Source organism: Taudactylus pleione, unplaced genomic scaffold (assembly GCF_031769625.1).
Source record: "Taudactylus pleione unplaced genomic scaffold, aTauple2 ptg000188l, whole genome shotgun sequence".
In the NCBI taxonomy this organism is placed as follows: domain Eukaryota; kingdom Metazoa; phylum Chordata; class Amphibia; order Anura; family Myobatrachidae; genus Taudactylus; species Taudactylus pleione.
In genome coordinates, this window is record NW_028284590.1 from 5,992,396 (window position 1) to 6,015,164 (window position 22,769).

The following is a 22,769-nucleotide window of genomic DNA, read 5'->3' on the forward strand; positions in this document are numbered from 1 at the left end:
AGTGGGGTAGTCAGGATCTGGGCACCTCTCCTTCACTCTGTGATACTTAGGATATGGTACACCTATTGAATATTCAGATATTCAATCTGACATGTTATAACTAACCTAATTTTTGCTCCATAGGTGACAATTTTGCTGCTAAACATCCTAGCCTTACAAGTGGGATCGATATATTGTAATATCCTTACAGTGTGGTTATTTTGAATATCTATGCATGCTACTTTATTATCAACTTTTTCCCACAGGTATTAGGATATGACACATTTACCTGTACATATTATATTGCAAGTTGGTGCATGAGGGATCCTCCGTAACATCCTATCCTAACAAGTGGGATTGATATATTGTAATATCCTTATATTGTGTTTATTTATATATTATTTGGAATATCTATGCATGCTACTTTATTATCAACTCTTTCCCACAGGGATTAGGATATGACATAATTATTTGTACATATTATATTGCAAGTTGGTGCATGAGGGATCCTCCGTGTAGGAGGGCACTCTATTTGTATATTCATTTACATTTTAAGTGTCAATCATTGTTCTGGCGATTCTCCGATCTGTAATTATTTATGGTCATATTTATTTGTGTATATTTGAAATACCTTCTATGAACTATCAATCATTGTTCTGGCGATTCTCCGATCTGTAATTATTTATGGTCATATTTATTTGTGTATATTTGAAATACCTTCTATGAACTATCAATCATTGTTCTGGTGATTTTCCGATCTATAATTATATATGGTCATATTTATTTATGTATATTTGAAATACCTTCTATGAACAGATTGACCTTTACCTTTCAATATTCGCCATCGTCCAGTATATTTTACTTTACGAGAATAAATCTCTCATAAGTTTCCCTTAAGGCATATATCTGTCAACAGTTACAGATAACATATATGTCGCATAACATTTTTATATAATATATGTTGTACGTCAACCCTACATTTTAGAAATATAACCAATAAAAGTTACATTTTAAATTATCCTTTTATTTTCCAATTATATCTTTTTGAGTGCCTCCAAGAAAGTCTTTTTTTTCTCCTTTTTCTACATATCTTGTTATCCTGACTCTGGGGAGCACCACCAACTATAAATATCTATTCTCCGAATTACGGCACTTGAATCTATTAAGTTGGTTTACAAAATATATCTTCTCAATATGCTAGTTAAAACAATTTGCTAGGGCAGTGGTAATCTAATATTTCCACATGAAAATTGCCCTCCCATCCCTAGTTGAGTCCTGTGCAAAAACTCAACTCCAAACACACATATTTCTCTATACTGTCAGCATATATCTTTCCCTTTTCTACATCAGGGTCCATAGGGTATCCACAGGATACCTTGGGGTATAGGTGATGATGTCAGGCATCGGGCACCATAGAGTTAAGCTTTCAGCCTCCCAGGATGCACTAGGGTCCCCCTCCTATACCCCGCCCCCAAGCCAAGGCATCCCAGTTTCGTTGGTGCCCGGCTCGGAGTCTGAGCACCTGTTTAGAGGGGGGCTAAGGATAGCCCCTGAAGTTTTTCTTCGTGGCAGCTGTGGCTGCACATCTGGAAGTTCAGCATGGACAGTCACTACTGACGTCCATGCTGTCTTCCCTACACCCCGCCGGTACCAGAACGCCGGTACTGATCCGGGGATGCTGGTAAGCATCTGGGGTCACAGGTAGCGGTGACCCCAGATGTTTTGGACCATGGCCGGATTCAAGGGGGCAGCAGGTAAGCAGCAGGGTCCCGCGGTGGGTCCCTGCTGAAACATGGTCCAGAGTCCCCAGGCAGGGGGCTCCCTGGGGACTGGCTGCAGCGTGGAGCCAGGTAACTAACCTGGGCTTTCCACTACCCCCCTGGGACAGCGGACCGCAGCTGAGCGGTAGCGCTGCGGCGTCCCAGGGGTTAATTGCATACCAGGGGAGCGCGCCTTCCCTGTACACAGCCGGCGCCTCCCCCGCTGCATACAGCCCTCTCTGCGCTACCGATTGGCCCTGTGGCAGCGCTCCTCCCCCAGGCCGGCCTCCTGTATGCTCCTCGGTGGCCATCTTTACAAAGAAGCATGGTGAACGCTGCTGGAAGCTGTTGATCGGTGGCATCGCGGTCTGGGTCCCCCAGCATACCTCTCCTCCGTTGAAACAGGTCTGTGTATGCAGCGCTGTGTCCTACCAGGCTCTGTGTCTGCATAGTTGAGGAACAGCGCTGATAGTGCAGGGATTAATTTCTTTTGCATTGTATGTGACTTCTGCTAGCGTCTGCTGCCTGTACATTCACTTTCTACTGTCTGCTATTTCACTGTCCCTGCTCTTCTGCTAAAGCCCTTGCGGTGCGGTGATTCAGGGCGGTTCTCCCACTATACTAACGAGTATTAGTGTGAGGGGTCACATACTTACCATCATGTCTGAGAGTGACTGTACTAAGTGCAATGTACCAATAGCGGAGGGGAGGGTAACGCGGAGGGGCTATGTCGCGGCCAATTACTGTCACGGCTCCGGTACAGGAACCTCCCTGGGCTTGTTTCGCCAAAGCGCTTACAACCCTAGTGGGCCAGTTAGCTCCGCCACCTGCGTTTTCACAGATGGGATTGTCCCAGCAGGGGTTCCCCAAGGTATCCTGTGGATACCCTATGGACCCTGATGTAGAAAATATGAGATATGGTAACAACTTACCTTTGTTATCTCTATTTCTACGAAGTCCATAGGGTTCCACAGGACTCCCGCCCTGTCGCACCGGTGCTGCAGATGGGCTTTACTCTGGTCACCGGTTTTTCCGTCTCCCTCTGGTGAGAATGTGATTCTTGTGTGTCCAGATCTTTTTTCTCTCTTCCTTCTCCTCCTTCGGCCTATGGCTTGGTACGTAACTGAGATGCCTTTGCTCAGGGGCGGGGTATAGGAGGGGGACCCTAGTGCATCCTGGGAGGCTGAAAACTTTAACTCTATGGTGCCCGATGCCTGACGTCATCACCTATACCCCAAGGTATCCTGTGGAACCCTTTGGACTTCGTAGAAATAGAGATAACAAAGGTAAGTTCTTACCATATCTCATATTTTTTCCTTACTTTGCCCTAACGTACAGGTGTATTCAGGGTTTTCCTGTGCCTCACATCTCTTGTATTTGTGAGGGTTGTCACATGCAGTTGGTTACTGCACTGTCATATTTGTGCTGTGCGCTCCTGCAGCTTGCCCAAGCATAAGATAGGATCAGTATATTGCATTCCTACTTATATTGTACATACCTAGTGGTTGCATAATACCCAGTGCCATATTGTGTGCTATAGTACTCTGCAGCTATGTCTAGCAATGGCAAGAGTAGCAAGCAAGCATCTGCACCCATACTGCTATCATGCCAATTATGTGCTGCAGGTTTAAGTGAGGAGAATTTGATACAAGATGGGTTATGTGCTACCTGTTATACTCCACCAGGCTCATCAAACCTCCCAGCTCCTGCACAAGAGCCCCCCATGGCTTTTTTTTCTGGATGCTGTCTACTATTGCGGACCGCCAAGCGGTCCCGGCTGTAATTTCCCATATGGGATTGCCACAACAGGTTCAGGCTATACAGGTACCTCATGTGCCCCCTCCATGGGTAGACTTACTCTCTAGCTCAGTACAGAGTCTGGTGGCTACCTCTACAGCCTTTCAAACTATGCTGCAAGGTGAAAAGCATCTACCCAGTAAAACTTCTAAGCATCCTGTGTTATCCTCAGTCCACGCAGCTCCTGAGGAGGCAGAAGATGCTGATCTCTCTAACACTGACTCCCCTTCGGGGAGGAGGAGAGTCAGTCAACAATTTATATTCCTGCTTTGGTGCAAGCTGTTAGATCCATCTTACTAATAGAAGATGACGAACCAGCCCCTAAATCAAAGCACCCACTGTTAAAACGTCAGAAAGTGACATCAGCAGAATTCCCTCTATTGGATCAACTAGCTGAACACATGGCAGACGCCTGGTAAGAAGTTTCATCCCCAAAAACGTCTGACCTCCTGTTATCCATTTCCTGCAGCTCATTGTTAAAAATGGGAGACTCCCCCCGTGGTGGATTCCCATGTTACGCGATTAAGAGCGCTACATGCTTATCCCTACAGTATTTTTTCTGAAGGACCCTACAGATAGAAAGGATGAAACTTGCCTTTAAATCGATGTACTCTCTTTCAGGGGCTGTTGCTCGTCCGACCATGGTTATTGCATGCGTGGCTAAAGCAATAGAGAGCTGGGCTGACGCACTTGAAGACTCTTTTTCCCTCAGACGCATCTAGGGATCAGATGTCTTTCATAGCTCACATACGAGATGCAGCTTCCTATATTGGAGAAGTGACATTGGATGCTAGTCTCCTGACCTCTAGAGTATCAGCCATAGCAGTGTCTGTCCGCCATACCCTGTGGCTACGCTCACAGAAGGCCGATGCGGATTCTAGGAAGGGCTTAAAAGTATTGCCCTACAAAGGGGAGATCTTGTTTGCCCCAGACCTTGACAAGATTGTAACCACATTGGTGGCATCAAAAACTACATTTCTGCCCTCAGCGTCTACTATTACAAAGCCTCGGACTACATCTTTTAGGTCTTTTCGTCCTAAAGGAAAGCCTAAAGATCAGTCCTTTCCTAGGCAGTCTGCTTCCACTAGGGCCATGAAGCCCAGGACCAAGCAGGCCTGGACCACCAGGCGCCCTGCTTCAAGTTCAGAGGACAAGCCCTGAGCCTGAAGGGACAGGCCTCCCCCTGGGGGGACCCCAGAGTAGGAGGCTGACTTCTTCAGTTTGCCCAGTGCCGGAGTCAAACCACCACGGACTTTGGTAAGAGAAGTGGTCTCTCACGTGTACGCCCTCTCATTTCTAAGACAGCCACCCCACCAATTTTTCTACACAGGCCCTCTTTCAGACCCAAACAAGGCCCTGCAAATCCAAAATGCCATACAGTCCTTGCTGCAAGCAGGGGTAATTGTGCCAGTCCCGCTATCTCAGCGAGGGACCGGTGGTTATTCTACTCTCATGCTGGTTCAGAAGCCAAATGGGTCTCATCGGCCTATCCTCGACCTCAAATCCCTGAGCAAATTCCTCAGGATTCCCAGGTTCAGGATGGAAACCCTACGCGCTCTCATCCTAGCTATGGAGCCTGGGGACTGGCTCACAGCGAAGACTTTTTCTTCTGGCTATGGCGTCCACCAACAGGGTGTCAGATTTAGGGGCGCTCTCCTGTCGCTCCCCGTTTCTGATATTCCTTCAGGACAGGGATGTGCTTCAGACTCGCCCTGGTTTCCTTCCAAAAGTTGTTAATCGTTCCACATTAATGAGGAAATTGTAGTCCCGGCCTTTCAATCACCAGACCTATCAGCAGGTGAGGCCTCCTTGGATGTGGTCCGTGCCCTCAGGATCTAACTGGACCGTACCAGTTCTCTTCGGAAATCAGACTCCTTATTTGTGCTCTATGGATTTCACAAGAAGGGATGGCCAGCCTACAAACAGACATTGGCTAGATGGCTTTGCATGACTATTTCGCAGGCTTACACACAGACAGGCCTTCCTGTACAGACTGTTACTGCTCATTCTACTCGCTCTGTGGGTCCCTCGTGGGCAGCTCGCTGTGGTGCCTCAGTTGAACAGCTTTGTAAGGCGGCCACGTGGTTCTCTGTCCATACCTTTCTGAGGTTCTATGCCCGATACATTTGCCTCTCAGGATGCTTCCTTTGGACGCCGGATTCTCCTCTCCGCACAGGAGCGTCCCCACTCTTGAATAACTGCTTTGGGACATCCCCAAGGTCTCCCTGTGGAGCCCTATGGACCTGAAGAAGAAAATGAGAGATGGTAAAACTTACCTTTAACTCTTTCTTCGAAGTCCATAGGGTCCACAGACATCCGCTCTGACGCACCTGGCTTCACATGGGCTATGTTTCTGGTCACTGGTTTCCCACCTCCTCCGTGATTCTTGTGTGTACCAGTCTTCCTTCTCTCTTCTCCTCTTCTGGCCTTTGGCTTGTCACGAACTGAGGTGCCTCTGGCTTGAGGGCGGGGTATAGGGGGATGGACCGATGCATCCTGGGAGCCGAAAGCTTTAACTGTGTGGTGCCCGGTCCTCAACCACCACCTACAGCCCAAGGTCTCCCTGTGGACGCTATGGACTTCGAAGAAAGAGAGTTAACAAAGGTAAGTTTTTTTTTTACCATAGCTCTCAATAGTCCCTGCAGAACCTATTCCCCACAGCAAGTCTTGAGTCAGGACTGGCCTTGAGTTCACGCAGTGTGTATGTTCAGTTGTTTTGCTTTGGTTCCTCTTATGAGCTGTAATCTAATTTTTTGGGGGTGATGCTGGTGATGTGCTGTTCTGGCCCGTATACATTGCCTCTTTTTCCTCGCTCCTCAGAGAGTGTAGATGGTACCTTTTAATGGGCAAATGTATTTGCAGCCGTACATCACCCCTAAATGAATTAACCCTCTAGTGTTCTAAAGGGTGGTTTTTTTTTTGGGTCACTCCATTCAGTTCCTTTTTACATTTTCACCTGAAAGCTATTTGTTTCTTCTAGACACATATCCAGACCAGCTGCTCTTTCTTACCAATTCCCATACTTGTCCTCTGCAAGAATAAGCCACTCTTTCTTCCTTTCAGAGTTTCTGGGTTCCAAACAAAGAATATGTGCTGCAGTCCATTTTCCTGTCCTCAAAACACAAAGTGGTCCATCACTATCTTAATGGGAGTCCGTGTTTTTTTTTGTTTTGTTTTTTTAACTTGTGCACTGCCACATACCATAATCTGTGTCATCCTAAAGCGGGCCAGGCCAACCTGTGGCTCTCCAGCTGTTGTGAAACTACAGGTCCCAGCATACCCTCCCATCGAACAGCTGGTAAAGCATGCTGAGAACTTGTAGTTTCACAACAGCTGGACAGCCAAATGTTGGCCAGGCCTGTCCTAAAGCACTGGAGGAAAAAAAAAGTACAAAAAGTTTTATTTTTTTATTCCTAGCTTTGCGACTTCTTTGGAGTGTAAGATAATTGATAACCGCAATGCACCTAATATGCTTGTCTCTGTGGTTAAAGCTTTTCCTGCTCTGCTATTTTACTAGGAGGCTTCACTGTCGTTGGAGGAGCAACGAATACTGAACACCAAGATCTCTGCAGCTCTGTCTCAAGAGCAGATTTACAATAGCAATCTCCGGAAAGAGCTTGAAATAGAGCAGTCTCGCTGCAAGGCCCTTCTTGCTCAGGAACAGAGCAAGTTGCTGGAGCTAGAGAAGGAGTTGCAGAAGGAAAGACAGCACTTTAGAAGCCTTGAATGTAATATGCAGGAGCAGCTTAGACAGCAGCATGCTCATATGTTGTCCAAGAAAGAAGAAGAGCGGCAACAGGAGCAGAACTTGATGCAGACATTCCAAAGTCAGCTAGAAGAGGAGAGAAGACGTGCTAGGGACCTTGCTGGCATGATGGAGAAGACCCAAAACCAAGCCGTCCATGCTAAAAGAGAGCTGGAGACTGAAGTAAAAGGCTGTCGAGAGGAAACGCAGAAGGAACGGGAGGCTGCAGTCAAGTTGCGTGCTCTCTTGGAATCCTTGCAGGGTCAGAAGCAGCAGCTGGAGGGTGTTTTGGAGCAGCAGCGAGAGCGTGAAATTCGTCTGCAAAAGGAGCGAGATCAGTACCAAGCTCAGGTCTTGACACTTCAGGATGAAAAAAGAGTTTGGGCAAAAGAATTCCAAAAAGAGACAAAAAGACCCAAGCATTCAGAAATAAACAGAGTGCGTGAGAGAGAGCAGGAACAGCGGATAATGGTGAGACTTCTGAATAATGTTCTGAAGGAAGCTTGCTTGATTTAATACAAATAAACATACTTATTATGTCTCCATTTCAGAGCAGCAATATATATATATTTTTTAGTAAAACACACAATCTGTTCCGTTACCTTTTTCCTTTCCACAGGACTTGCAGTTACAGCATGAGCGAGACACACGTCGTATCCAGGAACTTCAGCACATGCTGGCAGACCTAGAGGAACAGGAACGTGCTTTGGCCTCTAGAAAGAACTGTCCATGGAGTGACGCGAGTAGTCCCTCTAAAAACATGCACTTGTCGACAATGCGCTTGCAAAGAGTATGGCAGCAGTTGCTTCACACTGTGCTGCAAGTGAAGAAATGGGTGCAGAACAGGAGTGATGGGTAAGTCACTTAATGGTATATAAATTGAGCAAGGGATAGAATCACTGCCCAGCTTTCTAATTTAAATCACGTTTATTTGGGACATGTCCTCTAAAATGCGTGAGGGTCTTCAGCTGCCCAAAAATGAAGTGTTAGGGTATTCTGTATTTACATTTTAAAACAACTGCATGGAAAATTAGGAACTCAATGTAAAGTTATCATTCATTTCTGCAAATTTCGGTTAACATTGTGCTGCTTTTCAGGGTGCAAAAAGACCTCCCAAATGAGGCTGAAGTGACGGCATTGCTGGACACCCTGGCAGAGCTTAAGTCTGAAATTCAGAGAGGATATGTGCAGGTCAGTGTGTCAGGATGTGGACTTTCTAGACATTAAGGGCCTTCAGTGACACACATCCGCCTACCCCTCTACAAGAGGTCACCGTGAGAACATTTTGTACCTCTTTTTTCATAGATATTTAACAAATTAACCCTCGCTTTCCTCCTTTAGCCACCAGCACAGTCGCCGTCCAGTGTGATTGATGTGCTGAAACGCGAGAATGAGGAGCTCACAAGCTCTGTGTCACAATTGACGAAAGAGAAGCTAGACCTGAGAAGTCAACTAACCAGACTCACTAGGAGCCTTCAGGACACTCCTCAGAAGGAGGCGAAGGAACAGGTACATTGGGCAATGTGTACCATAGTCGCGCAAATAGATTTGTCACATGAGGAACCTTAGTACAGTGGGTCTTGTCACAAGTAGGATCGAGAACATGGAGTTAATATTGTACTAATTTTTTTTATTTTACTTTTTTTTTTTTACCTATTTTTTTTTTTACTGTGACTTCTGGTCAACATTTTTAGGGGCAACTTAAAACCTAAGAATTCCAGTGTGACTATAAAATGTGTAATTGGAAATTGTATTTATTTTTACAGCTGCCCTCAGATGCTGCACATTCGGTACTGGAGGCCGAGCGGGCGGTGTGGCACCGCGAAAAACGCCTCTTACAGATTGCTCTGAAACATGCGGAATCAGAGTTAGGCAAGGCAACGTTGGAAAACAGACCTGTACCAGATGTATCAAACTCCAAGGTATGCTAGCTCTGTCACCATCCATCCAGCTACAGTGAAAGTTTTCCTTTTGAGAAGTTTTTCTACTTCCGTCCTTGTGTTGAAATGTTTCCCGTGCTTATTTTTTCAGATGCAGCGTCTGTACAGGAGGTACCTCCGAGCCGAGAGCTTCCGCAAAGCATTAGTGTACCAAAAGAAATATCTCCTGCTCCTGCTGGGAGGCTTCCAGGCTTGTGAAAAAGCCACATTGTCTCTGATTGCACGCATGGGTGTGTACCCATCTCCTGCAGACTTACAGCTTCCCAATAAGTGCCAGACCAGCCTCACCAGATTTCGGTCAGCTGTGAGAGCAGTGATCGCCATCTCAAGGTACAGATATTTGTCTGCTCCAAAAACGCGAGAGGGCAGTGTCAGTCCGTTTGGTGCCTTTACTCCTTACCAACAATACATATTGAACACCAATGAGACCATATTGACAATTATCAAAGCTACCGCGGCTTCAGCTGTTTTGGAGACAGCATTGAGAGGAGCAATAACATTAAACTCATATGGTTTTTTATTTAATTTTAATGCCTCCTTAAATTCCAAGGCAATAACTGGCGAAGACGCTGTGGCGTTGAAAAGCGCTGCTTATTGAATTTACCCCTCTAACTCTTTCGCATGTACCCGGCGGGCCTCCGCAGGAATGAGGGTTCTGCATAAATTCACGGCCACAGGAGGAGGGTTATTACATCCTGATTCTGTTATTTGGGGCTTTGTTAGTAACAATCATAATTCCCCAGACAGCAAATAGGGGAGGAGATTAAGCTTCTACCAGTTAATGTAAAATGCCCATACTACTGCACTCTATACACCATTGTATCCAGCCATGCTACTGCACTCTATACACCATTGTATCCAGCCATGCTACTGCACTCTATACACCATTGTATCCAGCCATGCTACTGCACTCTATACACCATTGTATCCAGCCATACTACTGCACTCTATACACCATTGTATCCAGCCATACTACTGCACTCTATACACCATTGTATCCAGCCATGCTACTGCACTCTATACACCATTGTATCCAGCCATGCTACTGCACTCTATACACCATTGTATCCAGTCATACTACTGCACTCTATACACCATTGTATCCAGTCATATTACTGCACTCTATACACCATTGTATCCAGTCATACTACTGCACTCTATACACCATTGTATCCAGTCATGCTACCGCACTCTATACACCATTGTATCCAGCCATGCTACTGCAGTCTATACACTGTTATGACCGACTTCCTCAATTGGACTATTAAGAAAGGGATTATTTTTTCTTCATGCTCCATAGGGGACACAGGGACAACGCTGGGGTATAGGCTGGCAAGTTGAGTCTGGGCATGAAACAGTTAAAATCTTCACACTCCGACAGCCCAGGCTCCTCCTCCCCTATATCCCGCCCCCAGCGGGAGGTAGGCTTCCCCTTTTAGCCCCTCCCCTGGCCCATGGTGTGCTACCTCACGTAGGCTTCCCGCCTTTGGGTTTCTCCTCCTCCTCTCTCCTTCCTGTCACAGATGCTGAGCGGCCTTCAGAGCTGTGCTGCCTACAGTTAGTCTCCAGAGAGGTTGGCTCCTGTCTCCCTGTATACCTCCCCTCAGGTCAGGTTATACAGTCTAGCTACATCCAGCCAACTGAGGTTTGGATTGTTGAGCACTATCTGCCTACAACTTTCTTTTATGCATTGAATGTGACTGTGCGCTTGTTCTCATTTCTAAACTCCTACCTGTCAGTTCTGTTTTTCTATCTGTATACTGTGGGAGGGGTTAATTATATCCCCCTCTGCTAATGCCCCACTCATTCTTTGCACTGCTCCTTATTGCGCACCTCTGTTTATATAACTTAGTGTGTGGAAATTACCTTGGAATTCAGTACCATGTCTTCCAAGGACAAATCGCCCAAGGAGGTGGAGGCTCTTGTGCTATGTGCATGTAGAAATTGTTATGCTGGTCTTTCCCCACAGGATGTGGTCTCTCTATCAGGTGCTGCAGAGGCACTCAGCATGAGATCCCATCTACAGCTTCCAGCCAGGAACTGGCGTGGGTGGCCAACCTGTCGCAGGTAATGTCACAGTTGGTTGATCACCTTACAGCCTCCGCACCTGAACCTTGGGTTGAACCTTGGGGGTTCAACCTGTCCCTATTATGCAGTCTCATATGCAACTGCCCACCCTGGAACCCCCGTGGATGATCACCTTCTCTGTCAGTGCAGGGTTTAGCACAGGTGTCCGCCTCATTTGAGCAGTTGCTGGATAAGAACAGTATTTCCAGGCGCGAAATCGCTGTCCCCCAGGCGGGTTATGCTTCGGACTCTGATATCTCCTCAGACCAGGGGGAGGATTTTTCCGGTGCTTCAGAGGAAGAGACCTCCTCTGTCCAGGAAGAGTCTCTACCTTAAATGGACGTTGTGACCTTAGGGCAGTAAGATCGGCCCTTTCTATTGAGTACGAGGAGCCAGCCCCTAGATCCAAGGCTCTGGTTTTCAAGTGTCAGAAACGGGTTTCAGTAGAATTCCCTAAATCTGACCAGCTTGAAGAATTGCTAGCGGAAGCTTGGGCTGTTCCTAACAGGTGTTTCAGGTCTCCAAGCGCATGTTCTTTTTACCCGTTTCCCTGCTGAGGAGTGGCTGTCTCCTCCCCCAGTTGACGCGCATATTGCCCGACTTATTAAAAAAATTACGCTCCCTTTCCCTAATGCGGCCTCTCTTAAGGATCCGACGAATAGGAAGTTGGAGACTTTCTTTAAGGTAATTTATTCTCATGCAGGTGTTATCGCCCGTCCGGCCCTTGCGTCTGCTTGGGTGGCAAGGCAATTGGTTCTTGGGAGTATGCCCCAGAAGAGGGCCTTTCTTTGGGTGCCCATGAAAACCAGTTGTTCTTGTGGCACATATTAAACAGGCTGCTTTCTATCTTGACTGAAACGGCCCTTGACAACAGGTATCTGAACCACCAAGGTGTCTGCTTCTTCTGTGTCGGCTATAAGGGCTACAAGATAGTAGCCACGGTGGCAGCTTCCAAGACGAACGTTTCTGCCTTCTGCAATAGCCCCTAGGACGCGAACGTTGTCTTTACGCTCCTTTTGCCCGCAAGGAAAAACAAAGGTACAGCACTCTTCTAGGTTCCAGAGTTTTTCCTCCAAGCCCAGAAGCAAGCCATCCTGGCCTACCAGACGCCAGCTGATAAGCTTGCCAATTGACAGGGCGGGCCTCTCTCTGGGGGACCCCAGTGAGGAAGGCTGGCTTCTGCTTTTCTCCAAGGTTTGGATGGCAACCACAAAGGAAGCCTGGGTACGCGATGTAGTCTTGCAAGGCTACACTCTAACCTTCTGGAAGCGTCCTACAGCGAGGTTTTTTTCCACAGGTCTACCAGACAAAAGTACTGTGGGAGTCAATTCACTCTCTGCTGGCCTCCAAGGTAATAGTTACTGTCCCCCTGGCTCAGAGGGGCTCCGGCTTCTACGCCAACCTCTTATTGGTTCAGAAGCCAAACAGTTACTTCCTACCAATCCTCAACCTGAAGTCCCTCAACAAGTATCTACGGGTTACCAGGTGCCGCATGGAGTCTCTGAGTTCCATCATTTTGGTGCTAGAACCGAGTGATTTCATGGCCTCCTTGGACATCCAGGACACCTGTTTACATATTCCTATCCTGCTCAATTAACAGCGCTTCCTCTGGTTTGTGGTCCAGGAGGAACACTACCAATTTCTGGCATTGCCTTTTGATCTTTCTATGGCTCCTCGTGTTTCCACGAAAGTCATGTTGGTCATAGCAGCTCACTTACAGCGCAGAGTTGTCAGGATTGTTCCTTACCTGGACGATCTTCTTATCCTGGCCCAATCTCCGGACATGCTCGGAGAGCACCTCCGTCTCACAAGAGATCTTTTCCAATCTCACGGAGGGACCATCAATTGGAAGAAATCCTCCTTGATTCCATCCCAGGAGATGAGCCATCTGGCGGACTTGTTGGATTCCAGGGCTCAGAGGGTCTTCCACCATGCAGGCAAGATTTGGGAACTGCAGGACAGGATTGGCAGGTCCTTACATCATCACTGTGTGTCAATACATGCCTGCATGCAAATCTTGGATTCACTGGTCTCCACCTCCGACATGGTGGAGTACGCTCGGTTTTACCCATGGCCACTGCAGGCGAAGATTATGGCTCGCTGGAACAAGTCCCATCACCAGATAAAACTACAGACAATCATCCTGTCTTGGGAGGTCAGTCTCTTCTTTGCGTGGTGACTCCAGGGCTCCCTTTTAGACAAGGGATGTCCCTTTTGGATTCAGGAATGGGTTCTCCTCACCATGGGCGCAAGTCTTCGCGGGTGGTTAGGCAGTGAGCTGCCAGCAGTCCTTCCAGGGTCAAAGGACTACTTAGGAAAGCCGTCTTCTGATCAACGTCCTGGAACTTCGAGCTGTCTTGTAGGGCTCTCTGTCAAACACAGCAACTCCTCTGATATCGCCCAGTCCAGGTATAGTCCGACAACGCGACGGCTGTCACTTACATAAACCATCAAGGTGGCACTCGCAGTCGAGGCGCCATGAAGGAGGTAGGTCGCATTCTCCACTGGGAAGAGCGTTATTTACCAGCTCTTTCAGCGGTCTTCATCCCGGGAGTAGAGAATTGTGAGGCAGACAGTCTAAGCCGCCAGGACATCCACTCAGGCAAATGGGCTCTTCAACCGGACGTCTTTCAAGTTCTGGTTCATCGCTGGGGCCACCCGGACATTGATTTAATGATGTCTCGGCACAACCAAAAGTTACCAAGGTACTGCTCCCACACCAGAGATCTGGGAGCTCTTCTGGTGGATGCCTTAGTGGTTCACGAGTCTTTCTAATGTACATTTTCCCCCCGATCTCGCTTCTTCCACGGGTTCTCTGCAAGTTGGAAGGCTGCACCGTGATTCTAGTAGCTTCCGATGGCCCGCTACGGCTGGACCTTCTGTCTCATGGCCTGTGCTTCCACCCAGACCTGACTCGTTTCGCTTTGATGAGGTGGCTCTTGAGACATCCGTCTTGAGAGCTTAAAGCAGGGGTTCCCAACCATGGTCCTCAAGGCACACTAACAGTCCAGGTTTTAAGGATAGCCATACTTAAGCACAGGTGACCTAATTAGTACCTCAGTTACTTTGATTGATCCATCTGTGCTTAAGCATGGATATCACTAATACCAGGACAGTTGGTGTGCCTTGAGGACCGAGGTTGGGAATCACTGGATTAAAGGGTTTTCGCGTTCAGTCATTTGTACCATGCTGAATGCACGAAAACTCTCCTCGGCTAGGATTTATCACTGGTTTTGGCATCTGGTGTTCTAGTCCTCTCCTTTTAGGATTTGGGTCTTCGCCTTTCATCTTTGAATATGCAGGTTTTGGCCCTTTCGGCCCTCTTCCAGAGACAGATTGCCTTGTTGTCCGATGTCCGTATTTTCTTTCAGGGAGTGCTCCACGTGCAGCCCCCGTTTGTTCCTCTGGTGGCTCCGTGGGACTTGTCCCTGGTGCTTCAGGCTCTTCAGTCTTCTCTTTTTGAGCCCTTGGACTCAGTGGACCTTCGCTGACTCATGTGGAATACTATCTTCTGGCTATTGTTTTGGTCCGGAGGGTGGTCAGACTTGAGAGCGATGTCGTGTCGCTCGCCTTTTCTCTCGCCTTTTCTGGTCTCTTATTCGGACCGGGTCGTTCTTCGGAATCGGCTAAGCTAGCTTTCGAAGGTTGTTTCCAGATTTTCACCTCAATCAGGAGATTGTTGTCCTGGCTTTTCAGTCTCTGGAGGTTTCTGCAGAGGAGGCCTCTTTAGATGTTGTGAGGGACCTCCGGATCTTATGGCTCTCATAAGCGGGGCTGACTGGCTACGAAGCAGACCTTGGCCAGATGGCTCTGTCTAACCCTCCGCTATCTGAAGCTCGTCGTGGCACCTCTGCTGAGCAGCTTTGCAGGGCAGCTACGTGTTCTTCTGCTGTCACATTTCTCTGTTTTTATTCCTTAGACACCTTCGCCTCCGCGGATGCGGCTTTTGGGCGAAGGGTACTCAGTGCAGCTCAGGAGCGTCCCCTCCTGTAGGGAAGATGCTTTGGTACCCAGGCTCAACCTGCCAGCCTATACCCCGGCGTAGTCCCTGTGTCCCCTATGGTGCATGAAGAATAAAAGGAGACTTATGTCTTACCTGGTTAAGTCCTTTTCTTAAAATTCCATAGGGGACACAGGGCGCCCACCCTGACGCATCTGGCTTGAGGGGTTATCCTCTGTTTCTGGTTCCCCTGTCTCTTCAGGTGTGTGTGTTGTCTGTGTGTGTGTCCTGGTCTTCCTTTTTGACTTTCTTGCTCCTGCCTTGGACTTGCTAACTTAACTGGCCTGCACGGTGCTAGGGGCAGGGTATAGGGGAGGAGGAGCCTGGGCTGTCGGAGTCTGAAGATTTTAACTGTTTGGTGCCCAGACTCAACCTGCCAGCCTATTCCCCAGCGTAGTCCCTGTGTTCCCTATGGAATTCGAAGAGAAGGACTTTACCAGGTAAGACATAAGTCTCTATTTCATTCATATGGATTCCTTCATCATACTTTAATTTGATGTGGTTTTGATTGTTTAAAAACAATACATTCCAAGCAGCCAGTCAACAGAGAGCAAATTAAATGTAATGTAGCCAGTCCCAAATTCCCTATGGTAGTTTAGCTTGTATTGTTATAGATTTATAATTTTACATTTTTTTTTTTTTTCAAGATTAAAATTCCTTGTAAGGAAATGGCATAAAGTTAATCGGAAGGGTGGTGTTGAAGAGCCAGTGACACAGCAAGGTAATGCTATGAATAGTATATGTTTGTATATGGTATATTCCATCCATTGTTCAGTGCGTTCAGATGATTGTTGCATATTGATGGTTATTATGACTCTGTATGGAGTCAAGCACCTTCCCACCACTTATCTGATTGTGCAGATATGCCACATGAATGAAGTACATATTGGGGTAATCTTAGTACCTTTTTATATCTTTATCATTTTATAGGAGAACACAAGACCCTGTGGGGATATGGAGTCGGCTACTAAATTGTTGAACTCCTCCTTCCATATTCCCATTCTACCGAGCACTGTATATTTTAGTGTGCCCACAGGACATGGTGCTGATGAGGCTGCTTCAGCAGCCTGATATACTTATAATTTCATTAAGTTATTCATTATGTTTGGTTTATTGTGCGTGTGTTTTTTTACCATTACTTCCGAACGGTGACTGTGTAAGACCCAAAGGTGGCAGAGCCTCAGACTTTGACACTAGTTTAGGACAATGCAGACTTTCTCCTAAGATCATTCATGGAAAAAGCTTATGTGGGGTACACACTTGAAAGACGTGAGGAGTGACCGACCAATTTTGCGATATAGGAGAGGATGCACACCAACGCCATCTTAAATACACACTTACCAATCGGCTGCACGATATGTCTGTTCAGAAGAACCCATTTAAATATGCCCATCCAGTATTGGTGATCTTTTCAAAGGTTCCTGCATCCAACATATCATGCGGCCACTTAGTCGTCCGTACATGCAAAGCAGATGTGATATATCGCTAAAAGGCATAGTTCAAGTATATATTTAGTTTACACGCATAGAGATGGGCAGGGCAATATATCGTTCATCTGCTGTACAGACGATAAATCGTCTGGTGTGTACTCAGCATTAGACAAGGGCTTTACTCAATTCCTGGAGGGATTTTCAAGTCCACATAAATGGGATGGGACACCCCTATACTTCACCCGAAAACACTTACTTTTCCTCCCGACCCATCTCTTCCTTTCTCTGCCCAGAATTTACCACAATTATCGGGGCGATCCGCCTGATATCGGGGGGTGCGACCAAGGGTTAAATATTGCTCGGTCAGGCATTCCGGATTGTCCAGCATGCTCGTCCGATGCGATATTTCCCGGTAAACTGTGGGCCGCATGGGGCAGTGTATGCCCAGCCGCGGCCGACAGACAGACATTTCCTGTGTTCCTTCCTATGGAAGGAACAGGGAAATGTCTCCTCCCCCGGGGGCAGAGCGCGGATGTCGGGCTGATACACTGTGAGAGAAATCTCAGTGTATGCTGGCGACATCTGCGGCTGGCAACCGGCCAGATAAAAAATGTCTGTCGGTCTGACAGGCATTTTATCTGGCCGTGTATGCCCAGCATTAGCAATGTTGTTTTGAAATAAGTTTTTTGTGGATGTTTTGTTTGATTTGTTGCAGCCGTTTTCAGCGTTTCTTTGTAATGGTTTCTCCTGTTTCCCCTACTTTCTTCTAATTCTCCTCATATATCTGGTTTCAGTGCCAGTGAGCAGGACCGATGTCTTACAGCAGCTGGGCAGTGCGATGTTAAACTCCCCTCCCACCCGAGATGTGCATTACGGGCACCACCATAGCCCTAACACTACTATTAGTACCTCATCTCAGAAGACATCACATTTGACGTCAAAATGGTCAGTGAACGGAGTTTGCTCAAATCTTATAAGGTTAATAGGAATTAGAGATGAGTTTATTGATCTTTCTTTCTTGTATACAGGCACAGTCAGTCTCCAGTCCTAACTTCAGAGACCTCTCAGTGTACCTCTCGGGATCCCGAACATTCAATTACAGATTATATCCACTATCTAGAAATGGTCCAACGGAGACTGGGTGGGCTGCCAAATGGTAAGAGCTGAACTAACCATGCTACAGCACTAATAACAGTACTGTATCTGCTGTTGCAAGGACATTCCCCTGTTATTAGATAAATAAGTCTGTTTTCATCACTACTATAAATGATTAAACTTTCTGTAAATCTGACGCACTGTTCCTAACTGAGATTTGCCAGCATTAAGTATATAGGTTGAAAGTTCATTGGGTTAAATGGCCCTTTGTAAATGTCACTATAAAGGTGGATTCATCTTTCAAGAAATGTATGTGTTTGAGGAGGGGGATACGCAAGATTGCACTGTAACACGTTAGTATAAGTTATAAATTGAATAATGCATTTGTCACATTGCAGATCTGCAGGATATCCATGTCAAAGTTCAGTTGTGATCAGCGGCGGCTCCTTGCCTGTCTGGACGAGGGGTCTGCATTGCACATCCTCCCTCTCCTCCCTTGCCATCCTGGTGAATGACAGCTGGTGTCACTGGGAGGTGGGGCTTAAGTCTGGCAGTCGTGGGGCGGGGCATAAGCCCGTACCTGCTGCTAGGTTAGCAGACAAGGCTGGCTTTTAGGGGCTGCATTAGTTGCATCCCCTATGAGTCACATAGGGCTGGTGTTATAGCAGGGGAGTGGCTTCCCATGGGAAGCGCTCGCTCTGCTATTGCAGTTCGAACTGGCAGTCCCAGGGGGAGAAAACTCCTCCCCCTGGGACTGCCTGTCTGGCTGTGATCAGCAGGGTAGTGCTTCAAATGAAGAGTCACTACCACTGCTGCTAGCCTAGGCAGTGCCTACGGGTGGTGGATTTTACTGGGGAAGGGGGGGGGGGTAAAATTTGCCACTGGTTGTGATATTAAGTGGAACTGTCTGTGGAATGACTTTCGGTGGCTTCGTTTACTTACTCCCGTAATCTCATGCCTTGTCTTTCCTGCAATCTGCAGTGCTTAAACCCATTAAATGCTTGCCCAAAGCCTTTTAGATGGACATAGGCTTTAAACCTATGCATTATTAAATCTGCCATATAGGAATGATGGCCACACACCTGGATTCCCCAGAGGTAAACCTTTGCTGTGCCGTACTTCCGCACCCATTGGTGATCACATGATCACAGCCCCCTCCTTGCAGGTAGCTGCGCAACAGAGTCTAAGAACATCTAGGCAATGTGTGGTACTCTCGTTGCTAAATGCTCCAAAACTGTAGCAGGGCATGCTGGGATGTGTAGTTCCACAAATTGGAGAGCAGGGGGACAGTACTCTGGAATAGGGGAACACTTTGAGGTTATTATCTAAAACAGATTTAAAAAAAAAACAACTTTTATTAGAGTAATAATCAACTAACTCTATACTGACATAGAACACACAAAGGCTCATAGAAATACGCAGAGTAAAATAGTCTTATGGGGTATTCTGAAAGTGTACCCTCACACTCGCATAAGGTATACAGGACGTGAAAATAAGTGTGCAAATCCTAAATGTGTAACAAAAAGGTGCAAGGACTGAGATGCCCACTGTCAGCGTCCATATACACTGACAATGATTAGCATATATACAGTATGTGTATGTATGTGTGTGTGTGTGTGTATATATATATATATATATATATATGTGTGTGTATATATATATATATATATATATATGTGTGTGTGTGTATATATATATATATATATATATGTGTATATGTATATATATATATATATATATATATATATATATATATAGCTGATGCCATTGTCTGTTGCACCATCAGAACTTGCGCTATGGCTGGTGCAGATCCCGTGCCTGAATATAGCCTCCTATGTGAACCACTCTGTGTCTCTGTATAAAACCACTTTCAGCGACACTATCATCCATAAGACTGATCATCTCCGTGCGTCCGCTTAGTCACCGCCCCTGAACGCCCAGGACATTTTCAAAATCTTACGTACGTCATCCGGTGCTCCTCCAATCGCTCCACTGCGTCCGACATCGTCCCTGCAGACGACACAGAATCAGGCCCAATGTGACAGTCTAGACATGAGGAGAAGGATGTTAAGATTTTTATTTTTAAGGTTTGTTTTTTTTTTGTTTTTTTTTTTGTTTTTTAGGAAAACTTGTTTTTTTTTTTTTTTAAGCAGACTTGTTAACGTGTAGAGTCCCTGACTTTCCAACGATGAACAGTTCATGTTTCCTAGTCACATGGTTAGAATTTGAGTCCTAGTTGGACTCCTTTTTACATGTATCTTATTAGTAACTCGTAAATAGGGGTATATTTACTAAAGTGGAGTTGTTGCCCATAACAACCAATCAGATTCTAGCTATTATCTTCTAGATGGTGCTTGATAAATGATTAGTAGAATCTGGTTGCTATGGGTGATATTGTTCTCATGAGCAGCTGAGTGATTACATACTGGTGATCTGCTGACTCATTAATGAATATCTACAGTCTGAAAGCATTTTCTTTCTCTTCTGTCAACAGGATCTTCGCCAGAACTTTCTCACGTAAAATTTGCCCGGAAGTGATCACATGAAATTTTCTACGCTTTTTTTTTTATATATATATATATGCAAAAATAAAAGTTTTGTAATTTTTTTTTTTTTTCTATTTTTCAATAAATCTATTTATACACACAAGATTTTTTTTTTAGCACTTGTATAAAATATGTATTTTAATATGCTGGATAAAGTTAGGGGCAGGAGGCACAGTCACACTTTTCTGAGTTCAGGGACACAATGATTTGGGAGATCACTGGTTGGTCAGTGCTTTTATGTAGTGTTTCTTTTTTGTTTTTGTGTTTTTTTTAACAAAAAAATGTTAATACACATGTATATTAACAGTGTTTTAACTTCAGAGAACAAATGAACTATTGATTCTTTTTTTTTGTATGTTAATGTGTTTTATATTGGAATATTGTTCCTTTAAAACTTGTAATACTTACCGAAGTCTTCCTGTTCGGTCATACTAGTACTAAAAAGTTTGGATCAACCAATAAGTGACAAATTGTTAATAAAGATGCTGACTAAGCCGCTTTTTTTACATTTGTTCAATGTCCTTTGTTTACAGCCTATTGTCAAAAGAACGTTCCTATTTCAGCGCATCCAATTTGCCTAGAACATCCGTATTGCTAATGTTCAAAGAATGCAATTATTCATTATTCTGTGACACTTCGAACTATTGTAGATGCAATCCATCTGGATATTAGCCACCTAATTGCCCTGTGCCCTCAGAGACCTTCATGATGATCTTGTAAATCTCTTCTCCAAGGGTTCTGTGAAACTAAATCCGATTCTGCTCATTTCCCATTAGATGTATGAAGTTTCCCTGTAGAAGTGAGTTATACAATACAGCATTTCTTTGCATTTTTGGCAGGCGCCCCTCACATCGCTACTCGCTGATTTGTTACTAGGTCACAAGTGTTCAGAGCTAAAATCTGTGCTGCTATTACCATTCTTCTAATCCTATTGGCTACAAATTGATCTAGAATAGTATACATGTATATATTTTTATTTATACATATAATTGTGTAAATAAACTTACCTTAATAATGGTTCATATAATCTTTCCTCTCTATTTCTTCTCTTCTGTCTTCTTTCTCTTCTCTAGCAGGATGCGGTAGTGTTGTCAGACTGCTGTCTAGCTGACGCATAGGCAGATGCAATTAATGCTGCCCAACACAAACAATTAGGTTGAAGGCAGACAGGAACACACATGGGGCGGATAGACAGGAGACATTTATTTATACACAAAATTGGAGACCAAGATGGACACACAAATGGGAACAGGCGATACAAGGGGGTGATAGGGACAGAAATTGGGCAGTCGGAGAGACCCAAAAACTAACTGTTGGGAAGTAAAACAAGGGGGAAGGAGTTAGGGGTGGGCTGAGGAGGAAAGGGGTCAGGAAAGATCACATAGGAGTGGGTATGCTGGGCTGAAGCACATAGCGTGCACCCTGCAGCGCTAGGCTCCCAGCCCACTTAGGAACGTAGCCAATCACTAACACTGACTTGCTCGGCCTGGGCCAGGGAACCTGTGGTGCTAAAACAGCCCGGAAGCTAGATGAAGCAGGGAGGAGGAGCTGCAGACCTAATAGGACATTACTGGTGGTGGAGGCGGGGCTACACATGTACACACAGTACACACAGTCTGTGCCACTTAATGTAAAGTAAATTGCAATGTGCAGTATATAATGTGCAGCCCTGCAGATGCCGGTGGCCGTCCCCAAAGCACTGTAAATGGGACTGGCCTGAAAGGCATTTGTCACCGTGCCGCTCATTCCAGCCCACCCCTGCATAGTACTGTTTTTCTGGTGAAAGGAAGCAACCTATCAAATCACTGTAAACTAGTCTCTTGAATATTTTACTCTGAAGTGTCTCAGTAATGTCCACGATTTCTTGTGTGAATTTATAGACTAATTGTATTTATATTGCTACAGACCACAAAATGGCTTCTTAAACTGTGTGTTTAAAGATGGTTTTAAATGTTCAGGAAAGTGCCTTAATCAAATGGGGTGTGATGCGGCGAGACGGGTGTGGTATACTTTGTCAACATTCATAATGTAGACATAAGAATGTCGCCATGGTCATAATGTCGACAAAGCAGCATGCCAACACTGACCACGTTGACAATCATCGCGTCGACACTGATGAACTGTTGATCTGATTTAGAATGTCGTCAAAACGTCCCTGGTGGTCTAGTGGTGACTTACTTGATACGGCGGCTCCGTTGGTGTCTCCCAGATCCAGTGCTGCTTCTGGCGGTGATTATATACCTAACCTTAACCTCCCGTCCCGTAGCCTAAACCTAACCCCCTCTCTATTACCTGACCATAATCCTCCCCCTGGTGGCTAACCCTCCCATAAGCCAGGTACACACTAGACAATGTCATTTAATCCAGCTGATCAGATGATATATCGGGCACATCGGCCAGTGCGCACCTG

At 45.9% G+C, this 22,769-nt stretch overlaps 1 protein-coding gene across 6 annotated transcripts in view; it reads left to right on the forward strand.

The window, feature by feature from the left end:
• Positions 1-20,865, forward strand: part of PCNT (pericentrin) — a 201,463-nt gene extending 180,598 nt beyond the window's left edge. For all 6 annotated transcript variants that reach the window (XM_088476398.1, XM_088476400.1, XM_088476402.1 and 3 more), the window contains 10 exons: positions 7,054-7,752; positions 7,901-8,136; positions 8,379-8,472; positions 8,623-8,790; positions 9,048-9,203; positions 9,313-9,551; positions 15,936-16,009; positions 17,513-17,663; positions 17,747-17,874; positions 20,308-20,865. In XM_088476398.1, coding sequence (XP_088332524.1) covers positions 7,054-7,752; positions 7,901-8,136; positions 8,379-8,472; positions 8,623-8,790; positions 9,048-9,203; positions 9,313-9,551; positions 15,936-16,009; positions 17,513-17,663; positions 17,747-17,874; positions 20,308-20,351 — 1,989 coding nt within the window. In that variant the 3' untranslated portion in view covers positions 20,352-20,865. The remainder of the gene's footprint in view (positions 1-7,053; positions 7,753-7,900; positions 8,137-8,378; positions 8,473-8,622; positions 8,791-9,047; positions 9,204-9,312; positions 9,552-15,935; positions 16,010-17,512; positions 17,664-17,746; positions 17,875-20,307) is intronic.
• Positions 20,866-22,769: the final 1,904 nt, after the last annotated feature.